This window comes from Homalodisca vitripennis, chromosome 4 (assembly GCF_021130785.1).
Source record: "Homalodisca vitripennis isolate AUS2020 chromosome 4, UT_GWSS_2.1, whole genome shotgun sequence".
In the NCBI taxonomy this organism is placed as follows: Eukaryota; Metazoa; Arthropoda; class Insecta; order Hemiptera; family Cicadellidae; genus Homalodisca; species Homalodisca vitripennis.
In genome coordinates this window covers 174,406,352-174,428,640 of record NC_060210.1, presented here as the reverse complement: position 1 = coordinate 174,428,640, position 22,289 = coordinate 174,406,352, and the positions used below count along the sequence as shown (strand labels likewise).

The 22,289-nt window shown below is 32.7% G+C and overlaps 1 protein-coding gene across 1 annotated transcript in view; it reads left to right on the top strand.

Annotated features, from left to right (window-relative positions):
- LOC124360685 (endoribonuclease Dcr-1-like) overlaps positions 1-22,289 on the top strand; it is an 80,787-nt gene that overhangs the window by 12,125 nt on the left and 46,373 nt on the right. The window contains exons 7-14 of the mRNA XM_046814512.1: positions 4,542-4,777; positions 6,845-6,971; positions 9,899-11,081; positions 12,035-12,165; positions 13,521-13,752; positions 15,499-15,638; positions 17,362-17,503; positions 18,634-18,858. Coding sequence (XP_046670468.1) covers positions 4,542-4,777; positions 6,845-6,971; positions 9,899-11,081; positions 12,035-12,165; positions 13,521-13,752; positions 15,499-15,638; positions 17,362-17,503; positions 18,634-18,858 — 2,416 coding nt within the window. The remainder of the gene's footprint in view (positions 1-4,541; positions 4,778-6,844; positions 6,972-9,898; positions 11,082-12,034; positions 12,166-13,520; positions 13,753-15,498; positions 15,639-17,361; positions 17,504-18,633; positions 18,859-22,289) is intronic.

Below are 22,289 nucleotides of genomic sequence, written 5' to 3'. Positions count from 1 at the left end.
TGATTAGTTGTTATGTGTAAGTTTGTGTACTTGTGTACTATATTCACAGATACTACAGTCTTAAACAAATATGCTGCAATATTCATATTGTCTTTTTGTGGTATAATCTGTGTTTTTTGTCATAATGCTTACAAGTTTTTACGAGTTTGCATACTTTTTATGTAAAACTTAAAAAAGGTTTACCTTTAGAGTTATTAATCTAATATTTTTGAACATACAAACACTAAAGCATCTCCAGTGAAATTATTTCTTGTGTTTGTTGTTAGAAATATAAAAATATACCAATGTAAAAAATAATTTTAATGATATTAAACAAATATCACTAAACAACTTCAGGCAACATTTTTTTTATAGCTAGGTTTTGAGTGTTTTTATGTGTAATACAAAGCAATATTAACACAAAAATAAATTCTTTTTTAAAAAATATTCCCCAATGCAGCTATTACACTCCGAGGATTCTCAATTCTTAGGTCAAATGGTTTTAGTGTGGTTACTCCCCTCCACACAAAATGTCAATATTTTTCTCTGGGTTTTCAAAGGGAATAAAAGGCTGCAAAGATTCAATATTAAAACATTTTTTGTCTAACATATCAAGATTGGAAGAAAAAAAAGTTACAAATCTGTCTTAAAATGGAGATGAACTTATAATAAAGTAATTAGTAATACTTTGGTTGATCAAACTTGATGTTATGTGTAAGTGATATGTACACTTGGCATTTGTATAAATTACAGCATTAATCAAGTTAATCACTTCAATACATTGTCACTACAAGCCAGTTCCATTGTTAACAAAATCACCAATACTTTTGGCATAGGTGAGTGAGATGAGGAGTAACAAATGTACGATTTATTAGGCTTATCTGAAATCATTATTTTACTGTTTGAGTCAGAAAAACTTACCTCAAAAACAGTAATGCAACTTATTTCCATCATTGTGGGTGAAACTCTGAACAAAGCAACAACCCAAAATAAACTGGCATAAATGTGAAGTGTGATATAATTCTTGGTAATGTTCTAGGGGAATATAGATTGGGACTAAATATTTCAGTTATTATGAAATGTAATTTTTTTGTAGGTAAGAGTTAAAAAATTATGATATAACAGCAGTGTATAGTTATTGATACATTGAAGTATTATGCCTTATTAGATTTATTCAGAGCTTAAATCCACAAAGGCCAGCCGTTAAGAAGAATTAATTGGTTAAAGGACAAAATCAGTCTTTGTTATATTTTAAAAGAATATATACATTTTTTATTAAAAGATTACTGTTCTTTTTTAGAACACAGCTTTTTTATCTTGTACTAAACCTAATTTTAAAACCCAATTGAATGTCAATGAAATTGGTCCATAATTTGAAAATCACCCATATTTCATACACAATAATTATGTAAGGTAATACGAGTATAAGGTATTGTATTTTGTATGTTGCATAAAATGACATCAATAACATTAAAAAAAAGAACTTGACACCATTCTTGTACATACAGGGTGTATATTATGTCTGGAAACACCCAAATATATCCTTTAATAATTTAAAATATAAATTTGAAAACCTCTTACAATCGTGATAGAGATTGGGCATCTACTTTTTGGAACAATGTTTTGTTATGTCACACCAACGGGGGGACGTCCTGCCGAGGTATCGTGAATATTCTTAATGGAAGCCTATACCTTGTGATACATAATTTTAAAGGTAATAGCTTACTGAATTGAATGCCACAAACCGCCATCTCAAAGGAATTATTCTATCAGAAAATAGAGCATTTTTAGTATTGAAAAATTTACTGATGTTCAACAATGTAATTTAACATGGTCCTTGCCACAAAATGTGTTACACTAATTTTTTAGCATTTTTTAAATGTTCAATTAAAATAAAATAAACAATTTATTTTTAAGCTGGTTTCATAGTACAAAATTTACCAGTTTTTATTACAATTAATAAAAACTTATGAGTCACTTTCTCTGATTACTTATGAATCTGTACTTGGTGTTTTCCAGTCAGCAGGAAGGTTTAAAGAGACAAAGGTCACTAGCCTATGAGAAACATTATTGTGTTATTAATCATCTGGTCTACAGGTTTCAGTTTTGTTGAGCATGGAGCTTTCACTAGACAGGTCTAAGCTTGGGAATTACAAATGGACAAAGGTCATATCATTCCTGTCGAGTTAATCAGTGTCTCTGAAGCATTGCTGTCAACAAGTTATCTAATTACAGTAGTTCAGTTTTTATTTGGCATTTTAATGGAATTGTCTGAAAGAGAACGAATTACTCTGTTGATGATGCGAGGATATGGCGATCGTCAAAGATCTTATCGGGAAGTTTGTAATTTGTTTAATGACACTTTCCCAGAAAGGAATCCCATAAGTGTTTCAACAATATCAAAAACTATTGAGCGTTTTGAAATGACAGGGAGTGTACGTAATCGGCCAAAGTCGGGTAGGATACAATCTGCAACAGATGAAGAACATGCACTAGATGTTTTGCAAACATTTATTTAAGACCCACATACATCGCTCATAAAAGCTGCACAGCAACATGATATGCACCCTATGTCTGTGAGTAAGATTTTGAAAATTAATAAATACAAACCATTTAAAGTTCATTTAGTCCAACAGTTAAGTGAGGATGATTACGACAGAAGAGTTGAGTTTTTGTGAACTTGTGATGCGCAAATGTGATGACAATAGAGATTTTTCTGACCAACATACTATTTTCTGATGAGGCAACTTTTTTTCCTAAATGGCAATGTTAACAGGCACAATTGCCGTTACTGGGCTAGTGAAAAACCCACATTGGATTACTGAGTCCCATTCACAGCAACCACAAAAACTGGAACGTATGGTGTGGAATTTTTAGGTAACAAAATTGTTGGACCCTTTTTCATCAATGGAAATTTAAATGCCGAACTTTACTACAATATGCTCCAAAATGAAATAATCCCAGCTATTCAAATTGCATCAGGAGAATACTTTGATAATGTATGGTTTCAGCAGGATGGTGCTCCACCCCATTATGGGAGACAGGTAAGAGAGTATTTGGATTTAAGGTTTCCTCATAAATGGATTGGCCGAAGAGGAGAAATCGAATGGCCTCCAAGATCTCCGGATTTGTCACCAATCGATTATTTCCTATTGGGGTCATTTAAAATCCAATGTTTATAGAAGAAAAGCCTCATAATTTGGAAGACCTAAGAAACAGGATTATAGAGGAGATTGCTTTGATAACTGAAGAAATGTTAGGCAACTCTGTCGAATCATTTTACACAAGATTGGCTCATTGTCAAAACCGTAGAAGGAACACAGTTCGAACAATTGCTTTTGACACCAAATGCAGGTTAAAACGTTTGTTGTCAGACTTTTCTAACAGCATACATTATTTTTTATTTGTAATAAGAAATCAATAACATAAGTATTTTCCATAATTGTACTGTAATAAAAACTGGCAAATTTGTGCTAATAGAACCAGATTAAAATGAAATTTTTGTTTTATTTAATTGAACATTTAAAAAAATGCTAAAAAATTAGTGTAACACATTTGTGTGGCAAGAACCATGTTAAAATTACATTGTTGAACATCAGTAAATTTTCAATACTAAAAATGCTCTATTTTCTGATAGAATAATTCCCTTTGAGATGCGGTTTGTGGCATTCAATTCAGTAAGCTATTACCTTTAAAATTATGTATCACAAGGTATAGGCTTCCCATTAAGAATATTCACGATACCCTCGGCAGGGACGTCCCCCGTTGGTGTGACATAACAAACATTGTTCCAAAAAGTAGATGCCCAATCTCTATCACGATTGTAAGAGGTTTCAAATTTATATTTAAATTATTAAAGGATATATTTGGGTGTTTCCAGACATAATATACACCCTGTATTTTACTTTTGATGATAAGATTTTTTTCAATTAAATTCAATATTATAACTAAAGGAATATTTGAGTTGTTTGTTTGTTAAGATGTCTTGCTCTAAATACCATTAACACCAAAAACATCATTAACACTAAATAACCATTTACACACTATTAACGGATGTTCTGTTCCAATTGTATTGTAATTATTGAGATTTTAAATTGAAGTTTATTTTTAAACATATAACTTTCTTAGACTAGTTTTTTATCATTCATTTTATACTCTCGTGTGTCACAGTGTATAATTTTCTGTTATAAACATTATTAAATAAATCCTAACAAATGTAATGTTACCCTCCTATTTGTAATAAAATATTATTAATTTAATTGTAATAACAAATAAACATCACAAAAAACATATTGTATTTAGTAATGCATTTTGTTGCATTTCAATTATATTTTTACTTTAGTGTTGTGAATACTATTCGTGTTAGAAATTTATCTTGATATTTGGTACTATCTAACTAAAAAAGAAATAAATGAATATTATTCAAAGATGTTAGCAAATGTACAACACGCAAACCTGAAAGAAGATCTTCTAGAATTTACAGGGCCTACATGTTTTATATTCGTATAACTGAAAACAATTTAAAATTATTTACGTTTCAATTCTTGTACATTATTTTACAGGTATGGTGCCAAACCAAAAGAAGTTGTTTTAGAATGTGGAAACTATGAAGGTTCAGAACTTAGTTTGTGTTTGGAAGATCAACTTAAAAGTACATCGGAATTTTTAGAAGATCATCGATATGATCCTTCTGAAATCTATGATGAAGAATATATGGATGATTTGATGAATATTCCCAACCCTAAGGAAGATCCAAACATTATTCTTCAAGATTTTCTTTACATTTTATCAACAATGGGTAAGTCTTTGAACATTAGGGTTAAGAGAGTTATTTCAAACCAATACCTCTATCTTTGTTATTTATTTCTTTATACATTGCGTTAAACCTTAATATTTATATTAGTTTGTAATAAGCTAAAAATGATTATTAAAGAAAATAATGTACATAATCATATTTGCACATGATATATTAAACAACCAACTTTTAATTTTTTTAATGATTGCAGATAGAAAAAGGAAATTCAACAAATTTTTTTTATATTCATCTACTGATGTAAAAATTATATACAAGCTTGTTTGAAAATTTTAAATCATAGCAAGAAGTTAAGCTATGATTTTAAAACACTGAGCATTGCAAGCATGTTTAAGACAATAATAACTCCTTAATAATCCTGAATGCATGAACCCTGCCCTCTTAAGTTTTGATAATTTGGGGCAGCCTTTTTGATAACTCTAATGTATTTAAACAACTTAAGAAACTGTTAGCAACTATTTTCCTGTTTACTCCGTTTTAATTTATATAAAATTCAATTCTGATACTGGCTGGACTGTGGCACAGTAGTGGTTGTTCAAAATTGATGATCGAGGCAGTAGAACTACTATTGTTCACAAGAGAGGGTGTTTCACCATTGAGTGGTTTGTTCACCATGATGTGGCTTAAGTATCAGGATAACCAGCAGTTTAGGTGGCTCTGTCTACTAAGTACAACATTAGTGCTATAGTGCTTACAGGATTATTGTTTATGTACCATCACTTGGCACTGTGTTTGGTTCTTAGAGAAATTAGAGAAATCACCACTTGAATTCTTTGTGGAAGCCATATGAATTTCTCTGGTTGGAACAAGACGACCATTGAAGTTGCAGGGTCAGGTAGTCCATCCACCCATCTATCCACAATGAATGTTAAAATAGTGCAGGAATGATTATTTGATCTGTTTGTACATTTACACATGATTAGATAAGTTTATGTTGTCCATGACAGGAAATAAGTTAACCCTCTCCCGCTCGCAAGGCATGAATCGGCACGGCCACGACATAGCCACTGCAGCCTAAATGGCACAGATCGGCACGCACTGCTTTATCTACTAGAGCCGATAAGTGCTGCTCTCGAGTAGCAATAGTTTGTACTACTACGGGTTGTTTGCTATCAGGAGACCATTTACTTTACTTTTACAGTAGATTTATTCCATTATTTTGCTATTTATATTAGTTGTGCGGAAACAATGGTGGGTTGTAGTCGTACACTTCGTGACAGTGAAATCGATTTCGTTATTAGTAGTGATTGCGACGATTCAAGTGAGTGTAGTGATGTACCAGAGCTTTGTGAAGTGGTTGGTGGCATTGAGGATGTATTTCGGAGTGATCACAGTGGCAGGGGCAGTGACGGCGAGCCAGACAATGACCTTCACCAAGTAACTGCGCAACAAACAACCCGGCGCCCAGCTGTCCGTGTGCCCCCTCCCTGGTCTCGTACAATCAACTTCATTGAACCAATATATAGTAAAATAATTAATATATATAATTATAGTTAATTACAATGACAGAACGTATGTAAGTTGAGGCACCGCGTATTTTGACCGAGCACGACCGGCAGAGCGAATTAATTGAGTTTACAAACACCGTGAGCACCTGGAAACAATGCGAGTGGGAGAGGGTTAACAGCCAGTTGAAGGTGAAACTTTTTCCCTCAAATGTGCTTATTCAGGACCGGTGTTATATTATTGAACTGAATGCACATAAATGTTGAAACTCTCGATACCATTATTCAGGTATAGCATAAGAAAACTTTGCATGGTTAATATGTTCCTATTATCATCTATAGTTAATAGGTAATAAAGAAATATCTTTATTCAAATTAAATTTAATCCTCAGCAACACTCCAATCGTATAATTTGTTTCAATGTTATTGGTAAATAAATTAGGCATACAAATTTTTACCTCCAGGTGATATACTGAGTTCAAGATCCACAATGAACGTTTTAGTAATTGTTTAAAGAATATTTAAATCTTTTTTCTTCATGAAATAAAATAATCTCTGGTCCCATTCAATATTCTTCTTAGGCTATAAGTATTAACCTATGTTCCAGGGCCCTGGTGTGCAGACAAAGCTGCTTTAGTACTACTCATTCATATTGAAAAACTTAAGGTTAAGACGCCATATGAACGCCATTTTCTCCTTTTATGTATGGTGTCATCAGTGTTGCTCAAAATAAGGTAAAGAAAATATTTAGTATTGTACCTACAGTTTTTTCAGTTTTTTCAATTTTATTTAAAATCTGATTATAAACACCACGGTTTGATTCTTAGTAGTTGATTTTTAATGAGTTAGGTTGATAAGACATTATCAGGCTGAAATAATTAGGCAATGTGATATTTATTACCTAATAGTGAGTCATTAGAACCTTCTAGATAAAATTTAATTTATTTTTAAGGCAGAAACTTATAAGAAGTGTAATCAAGAAAATGAAAAACATTAAACATTAACATAGACATTATAAACATCACAGAGCTTTTGAATTAGCAGTTATTTATTTATATAGTAATTAAACAGTTCGGAGATATATATATCTTTAGTGCAAACATGTTAAGTTCTCTTCAGATCTCTTCGACCATTATTTTTTTAAATATACTAGTACAGGTCTTCAGAGGAACTAGTTATGTTCACTGCCACTTATGTTTTGTTCTGTTCTGTTGAGTTAAAGCAACTTCATTTAGACTGTTCTCCTTTTGAATTTGGTCCTGGTCTAGATAGCTTTTGCATGCTGCTTTCTGGTGGCCTGCTTTTCCGTAGCTGAAACAAAGCTGACCTGTCTGGGCCCTTGCAAGTTGGAGCTGTATGTCCTGCTTCCCAGCATCTGTAACATCGCTGGAGCTCCTCCCGCAACTTCACTCTGCATGAGATCCATCCAATTACAATTCTTTTCTTCCTAGCGAGCATGTTAGCAGCTCTTGGAGGAAGTTTAACCGTTGCTTTCTGGGTGCCTGCAAATGCTGGTTGAAGGGATTTTACTTCTACTTCCTCCAGATTTGTATCCGTAAGCGCAAGTTCTAGCTTGATCCCCTGTTTAATGTCATTACTGGTTGTTTCTCCATCAAGATCGCTGATTTGGAGGGTTGCCTTCCTATCCCTTTTAATGCTTGTCTGAAAACCAGGAAGTGTTTTCTTCACTACTTTACAGAGAGTCTTTGCTGCTGTACCATTGCTCTTCACTCTGATCAGTAAATCCTCTTTTCTTGAACGATGAATAGAAGTAACCCTTGCACCAGCTGGAAAGTGTTCTGGATTTACCCCTTCCTTCACGGCTTTCAAGATTTCAGACTATGACTTTTCTTCCTGTCTAATAACTATTATGCTATCCTTTCTTTGTGGTTGTTTCATCTTCTTCCGGTTTATGACATCTTTCCAGTTGCTACCACCATCTTTCGTCATTTGTTCTTGTGCAGAACTCCTCGCTGTAGCTGATTTGGTTAGCCGCTATGGCCTTTGGCAAGATTCTTGATCTTCTTTCCCAAACATAAGTTTATCCTTGCCTGACTATTAGCAAAACAGCATTCTGTTATTTTCCATGTTCTCGCTAGGACAGCATCCTCTGGTATTGCCAAGCTAAAGCCGGTCTTAGATTTTTGATCCATTATTTAGCGAACTCTTATCATTTTCTAGAATAAATCTTCCTCATCGTACACTTTGGTGTCTTGGACAGGTAACAGTAGACTGAGAATCAACAGGAGGCGTAATATTTCTGCCTCTCCCACCTCTCCTCCTTCTGATAAAACCGCGTCTTTACTGTCAACTACAAGTAGTCCTGAGAGTGCAGCAGTTTTTGATTTTAGTCCTGGGACCTGGGCACAGAGGTTCTTACAGAGCACGCTCCCACTGAATCTTTCCTCTTTTGATAGAACAAGCCTATCATCTTCTTGAGCAAGAATACTTCCTTTGTATCGATTGGTATTGTTGTAGCCTCTTGTGCCATTTCACTTCACTCAGCTATTTCACTTGCCCGATATCCATGCCTTCAACAATGCCTATTAAGAATATTACTTCTTTTGAATGCATCCTCTCCATCTACTACCTCAACAACTGATCTTTTCCTCAACAACTGTTTTACTTTCCTTCTCCTTCCATTCTCCTCTGACTAGCAATGTATGGGACCCAGAATCCATGGGGCCGGCCCCTGAAGGGGACGGATTCCCCAGTTGGTTAGCTGGCTTACCACCTGGGGTAGCCTTATCCAAGGTTGTTTTGTCCATTGCTTCTTCTTGGTTTTATTTCAGGATTTCCTTTACTTATCCCTTAACCCTGGGCGAGCGCAGTCTGTGCTTCAGCATTGCCAGGGGCGCTACCGGTGTGTAGTAGCCATCCCGGTTGCAATTATCACTTGCTCGGATAGCCCCGGAAGCGCCAAGTTGTCCTATGCAGCTACATACACAAGCTGCCCCTGAGGGTAGGAAAAATCTGTTTGATAGGTCACACTTATTCGCTTGATTACAGTAAGGCCAAGCGTTTGTGCAGTAATGCTTTTTTCACAACCCCTCTGGAAAGAAATATATGTTGCTGAACTGGACATATAGCACATGAACATGACCTCTTTCTAACAATTTAGTGACACAGCAAATTGCAGCATATACAACATTCATTGTTTCGAAGGTGGTACAAGTGATATGGGGCTTTCTATCTCTGGATCCTATGACTAGATTCTTTTAGAACTAAGTGTAGTGAACACTTTTTTTGACTTTGCATCTTAAGTGAACAAAAAAACCCTTCTACTTAATGTTAGAGAACCGCATTATGTTTTCATTGAAAATGGAAAGTTTATTATTTATTTAATTTATAAGGTTTTACACTTTTTTTATACTCATATGGATTCAATATAACTCCTGAATATTGAAAACTTTTCTAATAGTATTGTAAACAATTTTAATTGTAATGTAATTCCAGTAGAGAGGTGTATTTGTTTTTGTTAGTAATTTTAGTATTTGATTACAATATGTCGTTATCCCTCATAAATTGCACTGGCATTTACTCAATTAATTTTCTTTACATCATTTTAGACACACTCCTCAAATCTGCATTGTATTTAACTATCTAAAAAATTGTGGATGATAAAAATTATATCAGTGTAACTATTTTGTTTTTTTTTCAGAGCTATTTGTGATCATTCATTTCAAGAATATGAAGAAAAAGATAAAATATATAAGTTTTCTTCGCCTAAAGTACTTAGATTACTAGAAGCAGTTTCAAACTTCAAATCAAAAGTGCAACCAATGGAAACAAACAGTGTAGATATTGAAGGGTCTGATTGTAAGCTACATCCAAATAACATGGTCAAATCGAGCAGTGAATTAAACACAGAATCTAGTATTGTAAAAGTGGAACCAGTAGAAAAAAACAATATTGATATTGAACAGTCTGATTTTAAGCTACATCCAAATAACAGGATCAAATCGAGCAGTGAATTAAACACAGAATCTAGTATTGTAAAAGTGCAACCAGAGGAAGCAAATAGTATAGATATTGTAGGGTCTGATTGTAAGCTACATTCAAATAACATGGCCAAATCGAGCAGTGAGTTAAACACAGACTCTAGTATTGTAAAAGTGCAACCAGAGGAAGCAAATAGTATAGATATTGTAGGGTCTGATTGTAAGCTACATCCAAATAACATGATCAATAACATGATCAACAGTGAGTTAAACACAGATTCTAGTACTGTAAATAGTCAGTCGGACATATTGGTGAATGGCTGTGATCAGTCATCAAATAATCAAAATCATACCTTAGAAAGCGATCAAATTTTAACTGAAGTTATTGATTGTTGTTCAGTCAGCAAATTTCTAGATAATGATGAAAACCCCTACCTTGAGTTGAGTAATAATAGTTTGGAACCTGTGGATAGCTTTATCATAGATAAAAATGTAAGTAGTCTAAAAGAGACAACTAATGTGATAGATAAAACAGCTCAATTAGGTGTTGTATGTGAAAATGTGCATATCAATGAAGATGTCCATTGCCAGTGCAAAAGTACCAAAGAAAACTTAGTTAATAGTGAATATTCTGACTCAACCTCACTAAAAGATAATACAGCCAGTAACAAAGTTGTTAGTGATGAGAAAGGAAAATCCAACAAGACTGGCCAAGAAGAAGTGGAGGGGGTGGGAAGAGGAGGTCGATGGCGTGGTAAAGGGAGAGGTTGGAGATTTCAAAAGAAAAATTTCACATCCACAAGGTCGAACAGAACTGGCTCTCAAGAAGACGTAGAAAACTTGTGTGCAATAATATTTGTAGACAATCCATTTACTGCCAAAATTCTCTTTCATCTTTTCAATGTAAGTATTATAATCATAGTTTTAGTTCTCAGAATTATTGAGATTAAAGTCAGACTAAAAATTGAGGGTGGACTTTCATATGGTTTTGTTGCGATAGTGTTATTCTTAGATGCAGAGTTTATAGTAGGAAGGTACACCTCTTAATTACCTTTGAAAGTATTGGTAAAGTTTTGTTATGTTAAATTATTTTTAATATCAGTACTTAACTAGAATTGTTAAAATCTATTTTCTCTCTCAGTCGTCATAATTTATTGGTGGATCAGCATTAGAACCAGTACAAATGAAAACATTGTATAATTTGTCACATATTGAAATGTTTATACCATATTAAATGCATATTGAAATATTATACAATTATACACTTGTTTATACTCTAATTTAATAGTCTTTAAAAAGGTAAAAAGTTTAATTTGACAAATAAAAAATTTAGAATCAGAATCAGAATCAGAATCAGAATTTTTATTGCCGTTACAAATGTGGTATGCATGGCATCGTCATCTCATACAAAACAAATTGTATTATAAAAGTAAAATATTCATAACTAGACTATGTTAGCTTCAATATGATCTATAACTTCATCTAAACTGTATGCTGCTAGATTTACTAAGATATTTTTTACAAAATTTTACAAAAGATTTACAAAATTAAAACTGAAATTAAATTATACTTAAAAGAAACAAGTAGTTTACTATTTCAACAGCGATGTAATCAGTTTTAATTACACTTAGCCCTCAATAAATACACCTATCAAGCCAAAATGACAAAGTTATACTATTAAGGTGATACTCGATGTCTCTTCTCTCATTTGAATTTACTAACACTTGTTTGTGTTGGATTCTAGAATGTTCTTTTTATTTTGTTGTGCATGTATTGCTAGTACACATGTTAGTGGTATTTTTAAATTACCGTTAAATAATATTTATTATTAAATTTTTGGTAATAATTAATTTCAGGAACTTCGTAAGTGTGATCCAGATTTTGGATTTATATCTCCGCAATACACTGTTAGTAAAATAGCTAACCCAATAACAGAGCCAAGAGAAGCAGAAATCGAACATCGAAAACAAGAAGAAGTGCTAAAAAGGCAAGTAATAAATAAACCATTTTAAACTGGATTGAAAGATTACAAAAATTGTTCATCCTAATTTTTTAGCCTAATTTGTCTGATATTGTCTTAAGTCGTAATTGTAAGTCTTTTTACTGTACCACAATTAAAACCATTCAAATCTGCAATATTTACAGTCTATTTATGGTTATTTGGTTTTAGGTTGCTGTTCAAAAAAATTAAACATTGAATACAACAATTATTTATACTTACTGAAACTGTAGCTGAAAATAAGCAAAGGATGGACCAGTTTCAAAAATGTTTATTTAAATTCATATTTTTATTCCAACATTTGCAATTTATTGTAATTCCAATAATTGCAATTCTCAGTTTTATTGAGATTCCAGTTTATGGATTTGATTGCTATTCTTTGTTACTTTAATGTATCTGTACAATATTTTAACTAACCACACAACTTAAGTTCTCAATCTTACAGATGAAACATTTAAAATTAAAATGTATTGGTTCTTAAAGTACGCCTGTTCTTGTTATGTGTTTTATTATTTGTACACACAAAAAGAATTAGTTTTTAAAATTCAGTGTTCAAAACTTATTAATTTATTATCTTTTTTAGTTATAACATATACTGTAATTTTTTTGCTACATTGATTTGTTTTTACTTGTGGAGCACATGACTGCATTGTGTAAAATTCTCTTTTATAGCAGAGCAATTTTTCATTTTCCATTTAGTTGAACTTTCAGAAGTAATAGTTCATTCTTTGTTGGAGTGTGATCTTGTGCTGTAATATTTGTTCCACATTACATTGTACCTGATCGTATTAATTCACACAGTAATTTTTGTTTTGGCTGCTTGCCTGCCTTTTCACTCTTTCTTAATTCAACACATTGAGTAATACACATGCACTGGTCATATGTCGCTCGGTCAGGACCGAATGCTAACTTATACGCTGGTTACGTAGCTTGCGTTTGACATTAAACTGTTCACTTAGTTCATTATTTTCCATTAGATATCATTGTGTAAAATACATTATTGACTATTAAGAAAAAAATACTAAATATATACATACAAATTGTTTTTTAAATAAGTGCATTGTTTTATTTTAATTTATTAAAAAATTGCTTATAAAGCCTACATAAAATGTTGTGGCTTATAGTATGCTATTTAACAAATTTTTGTTTGACTTCTTGTACGTGTATATTAAAAGTTTACATTTACAATCTTTTTGTATTAGGTATAAGTTTATTAGTAGTCCACAAATCTATTATTCTTCACCATTATTTGCTTTTCTGTCTTAAGCTAGTAATGCTAATGTGTGTATATTTGTTTATATAATTGTACTATGAATTTCCCAATGTCATGTTTTTATTTTTAGATTCCGAATGAGAGAATGTAATTTGCTGATATCCACTTCAATTCTAGAAGAAGGCATTGATTTGCCTAAATGTAATTTAGTGGTTCGCTATGATGTGCCAAAACACTACCGCTCCTATGCTCAATCCAAGGGCAGAGCAAGAACACAAGATTCACACTACATCATGATGACAGAACAACAAAACACTGTCAACTTTATATCAGACTTGGCACAATTCATTGAAATAGAAAGAGTGAGTATTTTATAAATTGATCTAACAAGACAAGATTCAACAATGAAGTAATTAGACTTATTCAATAAAACTTATGTTTACACTTTTATGAAATATTTAAGAAAGTATAAGTTTCAATTGAAGTCTTCAATGTAGAAGCCATGGTTCTGCTTAATCATTTCCCAATTATTTTCCTATTCACCATAGCCATATTGGAAATCCTCTTTAGTGATGTTTGAAAACCTGTGTCATATTCACTATGTGTTTGTTGTATTCAAAGTAATATTCTTTCATAATTGATTTAAGTTCTGGAGGAAAGAGGAACAGGGTTGAGGTTAGCAAATATGGAGACTAGAAGCATGGAGAGTACAGTAAGGGACCATGAATTATCATGATTAAGGTGATGTTAGTAGGACATGATTCACTGTGATGTGTTTTTCCAACACACCATACACACACATGTATGATGTGCGTATATATATATATATATATATATATATATATATATATATATATATATATCAGATCTCCTAGACCATTATCTGGATCGGCCAAAGGAATTGAAATAGAATCTTTGTTCAAACTCTTTTATAATTTGTTCATCTAGTACCCATTGGAGGTATGGTGACTTTAAATAGAGATTTGTTGTTCTTTATTGGATTTAAATTTGATGTGCAACACATTATCAGTTGTTGTGGTAATCAGTGTTATCTGTATTACAGGTAGCTTTAGACCGGTTGATAGCCTCATTAATATATTTTGCTGTTTAAGATTCCTAACTTTAATGTCATTGGTTTTCATTTTTCTGCCATTCTAGTTCTGTCTTGAACTGAAATGAACTTGAACTCATTGTTTATGATCCTCAATTAATAATCTCTGGGCAGACTTTGCTGTCACTGTGTATATTCACAGTTTTACAGTTAAATTTCTTGGCATGAGCCAAATTAAATGATTCTTCCTGTACCATTTCATGAATGGTTAACCGACAGTATTATTGCATAGGAGCATTCACTCTGATAACATGTTCACTGTTTGTCTACGTTTATTTGTTGCCTGAACAAGGATAATTTTCTGATAATACCTATACTTTATACCACTTGTAATCTCAAGTCAGCATAACTTACTCAGAAATTCATCCCAAAAACCTCTAGCAACATTTGAAAGATTTCTATATTAGTTTTACCTAACTTTATGCAAAACAATGCTCAAACATATTACTCTTTTAAATGTCTTGCAAAATCAGTAAATATGAAAACTTGTTTTACCAAACAACGGAAACATTAAGAAAAGGTAAGGTTAGACAATGTCTACAAATGCTGTTTTACTTAAAATAGTAACAATAAACACTGATACCAGCAATACAGCTGCTTCTTGGCACTCTGTTCATATCAAATAAAAACAGTCCTGGAACCTCATGATTATCCATAGTAAGAATTTTATGCATAAAATAATACAAAATTCTCTAACTGTCATATGTGCAGTTCCGATCAGATCTCTGTTAGATTAACAAACCTCTAGCCTTTCAATTAAATATTAGACTAAAAAACATATACATGTTTGTGAAACAAGGCATAACCTAACCTCTTGTCTTGTAAACCTAACAATTAACCAAAACATATTCTTCTAATATATTATTTAATCTACACTTACCACAACTTCTGAAAAAAAATGTTTATTTAAAGTTTTATGTTTAACTGGTATTGTGGTTGAAAAAGAATTGATATTCTATTTTGAATAAATAATAAATCTTGTCTCTAATTCTGACAGATGCTACTGGCTCGTTGCACCAACTGTGAGCCCTCAGATGACGAGGAAGTAGATGCTGACAAATACAGTCAGTGTGTCCCAGCTTTCTGTCCTGGAGAGTTCCCAGTCACTATCAGTTCCGCCATTGCTCTCGTTAACAGGTAAGCATTTCATCAGTAACCTAAAAATATTTTTAACTTCTCTATACTGAATAATCAACGGTGAATGTTTTTCGTGCTGAATAACGGAATACACTTTTGTAGGGTGAGACTATTGATCAGCATGCTAGCAGATTTAATAGACTAACCAAATAATCAGTTTGAACAGTCACAGATAGTGATGGTAGAATAGTGACTGAAAGGAGACATGAAACAACTCGTTTGAACAAGATGCACAAATAGTTTGATGTGTTGTGATGTGTTATAGATACTGTGCCAAGTTACCAAGTGACACGTTCACTCGTCTGACTCCACTCTGGACTTTACATCCTATTCACTACCTAGGCACTTGTATGTTCTAATGTTGTGATGTGTTATAGATACTGTGCCAAGTTACCAAGTGACACGTTCACTCGTCTGACTCCACTCTGGACTTTACATCCTATTCACTACCTAGGCACTTGTATGTTCTAATGTTGTGATGTGTTATAGATACTGTGCCAAGTTACCAAGTGACACGTTCACTCGTCTGACTCCACTCTGGACTTTACATCCTATTCACTACCTAGGCACTTGTATGTTCTAATGTTGTGATGTGTTATAGATACTGTGCCAAGTTACCAAGTGACACGTTCACTCGTCTGACTCCACTCTGGACTTTACATCCTATTCACTACCTAGGCACTTGTATGTTCTAATGTTGTGATGTGTTATAGATACTGTGCCAAGTTACCAAGTGACACGTTCACTCGTCTGACTCCACTCTGGACTTTACATCTTATTCACTACCTAGGCACTTGTATGTTCTAATGTTGTGATGTGTTATAGATACTGTGCCAAGTTACCAAGTGACACGTTCACTCGTCTGACTCCACTCTGGACTTTACATCCTATTCACTACCTAGGCACTTGTATGTTCTAATGTTGTGATGTGTTATAGATACTGTGCCAAGTTACCAAGTGACACGTTCACTCGTCTGACTCCACTCTGGACTTTACATCCTATTCACTACCTAGGCACTTGTATGTTCTAATGTTGTGATGTGTTATAGATACTGTGCCAAGTTACCAAGTGACACGTTCACTCGTCTGACTCCACTCTGGACTTTACATCCTATTCACTACCTAGGCACTTGTATGTTCTAATGTTGTGATGTGTTATAGATACTGTGCCAAGTTACCAAGTGACACGTTCACTCGTCTGACTCCACTCTGGACTTTACATCCTATTCACTACCTAGGCACTTGTATGTTCTAATGTTGTGATGTGTTATAGATACTGTGCCAAGTTACCAAGTGACACGTTCACTCGTCTGACTCCACTCTGGACTTTACATCTTATTCACTACCTAGGCACTTGTATGTTCTAATGTTGTGATGTGTTATAGATACTGTGCCAAGTTACCAAGTGACACGTTCACTCGTCTGACTCCACTCTGGACTTTACATCCTATTCACTACCTAGGCACTTGTATGTTCTAATGTTGTGATGTGTTATAGATACTGTGCCAAGTTACCAAGTGACACGTTCACTCGTCTGACTCCACTCTGGACTTTACATCCTATTCACTACCTAGGCACTTGTATGTTCTAATGTTGTGATGTGTTATAGATACTGTGCCAAGTTACCAAGTGACACGTTCACTCTCGTCTGACCCCACTCTGGACTTTACATCCTATTCACTACCTAGGCACTTGTATGTTCTAATGTTGTGATGTGTTATAGATACTGTGCCAAGTTACCAAGTGACACGTTCACTCGTCTGACCCCACTCTGGACTTTACATCCTATTCACTACCTAGGCACTTGTATGTTCTACTGTTCTGTCAGACTTCCTATCAATTCTCCAGTTAAGCAGGACATTATTGTAAGTTTTGTACTTAAGATTCTATTAAATAGTGTAATCATGTTTGAGTTTTTGTAGATTACCTGTCGATCGTGTTAACAGCATGAAGTTACAATATACAGACATAAAAAGAAAATGAAAAAATATGTGAAGCTAATTTTATAATTTCAGGAATGTTTAAAATTAAAAGTCAATATTCTCACTAAGTCAATATTACTCTTCATCCGTTGATGTAGTTTCTGGTGATTGGACACATAACATTTTTAAACATTGTTTTCATAGCCGTTCAATTTAAGTGATCGCAGCTCATAGATTGTTTATACCACAGTGTCTTATTTGTTTTTGTCTCAGAAATGTATATTGTATACACATTTATATTGCGTTACATTCATAGAATCTCTTATTTAGTATAGCTAAAACATAGTATATAGATATAATTTCTGTACTTTAAAGTATACAGTTTTATGAACAACAGGCATAACATTTTGGTGTACACAAATATTTTGTGTAATTTGTTATAAATAATATTTATTCTACATATAATGTAGCTAAACTATAAATAAATAAATATATATATATATATATACGTTATTTTGAATGGATTTATGTATATGTTATTTATAAGAAATTTTTTCAAACACTTTTGAAATATTGAAGCATTTTGAAGTAAAATTTATTTTTGGTAACATTACTATATTACAATTGATTTTAACTTAGAAAATGTGTATGTTACACAAAATTTAGTTAGTATTTTATGACATTTCATATTATAATAACACAAAATTTAGTGCAAACCAAATTTGTTGAATTTGGGCTTTATATTCAAAGAAATATTTTTGCTAAAATATATTTTATTCTTTTTAAAATTATAGGACATGTCTTATACTCTTAAATTTACTGCTGAAATTATCAAATTTTATTGCAGTAGTTATAGTACACAAAAATTGTTTACCAAAATTGAAAATCTACAGAATATCAAGGGCCATATATAGAATATGCATATGATTTTGTGTAATAGCTACAGCGCTTAAATTATTAATATACATAATTTCAATATGTTTGTCTAAAATGTTGTGTTATTCCAAATTAGTGCTTTTGAACAATTTATATTTCATTAAGAACGACATCCTGCAATTTAATTGTTGATGCAGGGTCACCCCATGCCGACTGCAGTGCTGGCCCAGCGAGTGGCAGCAATAGAGACTTGCCGAGTGCTACATGAGGCTCGGGAGCTGGACGATAACCTACAGCCCATTGGCAAGGAGAGTTTCCACAGCCTGGAGGAAGAGGAGGATCAGGAGGAGGAGGTGGTGGCAGCTGATTCCCTGGAGCCTCGACCCGGCACCACCAAGCGCAGGCAGTACTACTACAAGCGAGTAGGTTTTCTTCTTGATACCAAAACAAGATACATTAAAACTGAGCTCTGGTCCTGAAATATGTGGTTATCCATAGATTGCTGCCATTTGAGTGTTTTGAAAAATCATAACTCAGATAGTAGTTAACACTTTGTACCCGTAGCCCGAGTATAGGTCAGGCCGATTCAGCAGCGCCCGCTACCGGTGCCGGAGTATAGCTTGGGTCTTGTTATTTAATTCTCTTGTTTAGCTCAGTCAGCTTATTTTTGGATTCAAACATTTTGATTCTGTTCATTGGTCATCTAAGTTCATTATTGTTGGTTATGAGATCCCTGGATCATGTTTCAGTAATGAAATACATATTTTTGGTCTTACTACAAGTGAGTCTGGTCACTGATCTTAAGCATCGCGGCTGATCGTTGGTGTAAGTCCTAGTGTTGTCTTACTAAGTTTTCTGAATGAAAAATGAGGGATACTTGCTAGAACTAATTATGGCATTTCTTCAAGTTTGCCTTCAAATTGACTGACAGGTAAGCCTAAAAATTTTTGTATGTATAACATATGACTACAGAGAACAATGACCAGCATACAGAAGTATGCAAAGAATGCTCGGAAAAAGCCAAGGAAAAAACTTGCAAAATTGGAAGGAAGGAAACATGTTGATTGTGCCCAGACAGTTCCAGTGTGCTTTAGAAATTACCACACTAAGGCCAATTACTTGAGTTAACAAGCCATGTAGCAAATTTTTTATGTATTTTTATTTAACCCTGCAACTGGCTTTAAGCGATTATCGACGCATTAACTACAGTTTCAAAATGGCACTAAGCTATTTTCGACGCATTAACTATGTCGTAATATGATCTCTCACAGCAAGTCTATTTTTACTTAGTTTGAAGTAAAACATACGTAAATCTAAAGATAAAGATTCAAGGTTTCATATTATATCATAAAACGCTCTATAGTTAAGTTAAATCTTTCATTATAAAATTCGAAACTTGGATGTTTACATTTCCGATTGCCATTTGTTTGCGTAATTTCCGAACACGCTAAAATTACCGTATGTTTGTAAAACTTCCCTATCGTGAGTTTACGTTCTACACGATCGTAAGTGTCGTCATTGAAAACAGTGTATTCTTGGCTTTCAGAAACATCTTTTCAATAGCCAGTAGGAAAATAAATGTTTATAAAATAAGCGTTTGAAAAGCTCTTATTTTGTAAAATCCCAAAATGCCTAATGCGTCGAAAATAGCTTCATTAAATATTGTTATTTTTGTTACTTTATCGTTGTCTGGAAATAGTGAAAATCATATCAAAACAAAGAAGAAGAATTGCTCTAAGCAACAGTATAATAAACAACGAAGACTATGAACTAGTATTTTATTTTTGTTCTGTTGCGCAATCACCGACTCAGCCAGTAGAGAAGAACAACGCATCGCATGGTTGCCGTGTTGATTTCTTTGTTGTTATTACGCCATTGCCGGTATTAGTGTATTGCTTGCTATTTATTTGGATATTTTAGACTTTTCGTTATTTAGTATGTATAAATAAAAGTTTGTTTATTGTTTTTTTAATTAGTGAAGTGAAAAATGTAGAGGTTAGGTTAAGTTTTAGCGAATAGGTTGGATTTTTGTGAAACTGAAAATAAGCCTATGTTCACGTAGGTTAAGTGTTTTATTATTTTGTAGACAATTTAATTTTAATTAAAATTAAATTTTGATTTAAATTTATGCAAAAGTATTTATTATAAAAGTAAAAATGTTTTTTTTTTTACTTTTTCTGAAGGTATTAGCGTTTTATTTCTATGACTATCGTGTGTTCTATTTTTTTAACAAACAAATAATAGAGATAAAAATACATTGTTGTACATTTTTGTAAACTTCAATAAACGCGCTATCTTTATAAAAAATATTTGGTTGAAAAGAAAATTATTAGCTAAAAAAGTTAGGCATTTATATCACAGTTTTGACTTTTGTACAAATAAAAAAAAGTTTGTTGCCATATAAAAATATCTTATACAATGTAAACTTCTATAAATATCATATTTTTCTCTTCTACATATATTTATCTCTTAGAAAAAATATTTGTTCATCCAATAGATTCCAAAATGTCACAATGGTATACATAATAGTGCTATACAAACTTTTTTCAGATTTTGTAGTTTTTATAGATATATTATCCAAAAGTACCAATAAACTTCTTTTAGCTAAATATTTTTTTGTAATTTGTAATTGAGGTATATAAGCAAACTTTTGTATATTTTAGAATTATTCTAAAAACTTTCATATTACCTGAGAGGGTGCTATACATTTTGAGAAAAATTTATTCTTTGCTAATATTTTTAACTTAATCTGTAAAAAAATAAAAATATATTAAATGATTCAATCTTTAGTATTTTTTTGGGAAACTGCATTTATTTCTAAAGACATTGATGTTTTTAAAATGTTTGTATCTTAAAAAATAGATGAGCAGTGATTAAAATACAAAACCCTTACAAAATCGCAAAAAAGTGCCTGCCATTTTGGGAAAAATGATGGCCAGTTCCAGGGTTAATATTCAAATTTATGTAATGATTTTACTTTGAAAATAAACTTTATATTAAACTTGTATACATTTAAAAAAAAAGCATGTATCTCTGCCTTTAAATGATGTAGAGTATGATTTTCAACAAACTTGCTGAAATTACACTGATATTTTTTAAAGTATAAAAAACCTCCAAGGAGCCACACCGAAACATGTACTAAGGGCCCAGGGTACAAAGTGTTTATAAAAATTATAAAAATACAAAGAGTTTTTATACAAAGAAAGCAAACTATTTCTATTTAAAATGTGTTTGTTTACATACAAAACAGTACAATGACATAAAAATACAATTTTATTAAAGTTGGACGTTTTTGGAATACATAAAACATCAGCCTAAGCAGGTGTCTGGACGGACAGAAATAAACAAACAATGCAAGCCGCTAGCTGTTTCTTTGTAAGCAAACTGAGGCAATACTTCGCATGCATTCTAGTGGACAATTGTGGTACTAACAACACAACAGACGTTACAAATTAAGTGAAACCTTTAAAATTAGTGATTACCTAATATGCTAAAATTGAAACGATTTTGTAAAATTATGTGATCTGCTATTTACGGGAGTTTCAGTATTCCCTAGAATTGCGGAATTCGCACTTAAAGTGTTAATTACTAGTTGTTCAGTAAGTCAGAAAATCTTTTAACTAGTGATATGTCAAAACCAAATCTTGAATCCACCTAATTCAACAAAGATCCGGATTTGAGAATCAATGGACAAGATTTGACAATAGAATCTGTGGACATCTGCCACATCTTTATTTTTCAGCTGATAGGCAGACACAAATTACCGATCGCCAAAATGTGTTTTTTCTATGCTTTTTGTTTTAAAAACTATAAATAGATAACTTAATTGACAAATTATCGTACTTTTTTAATA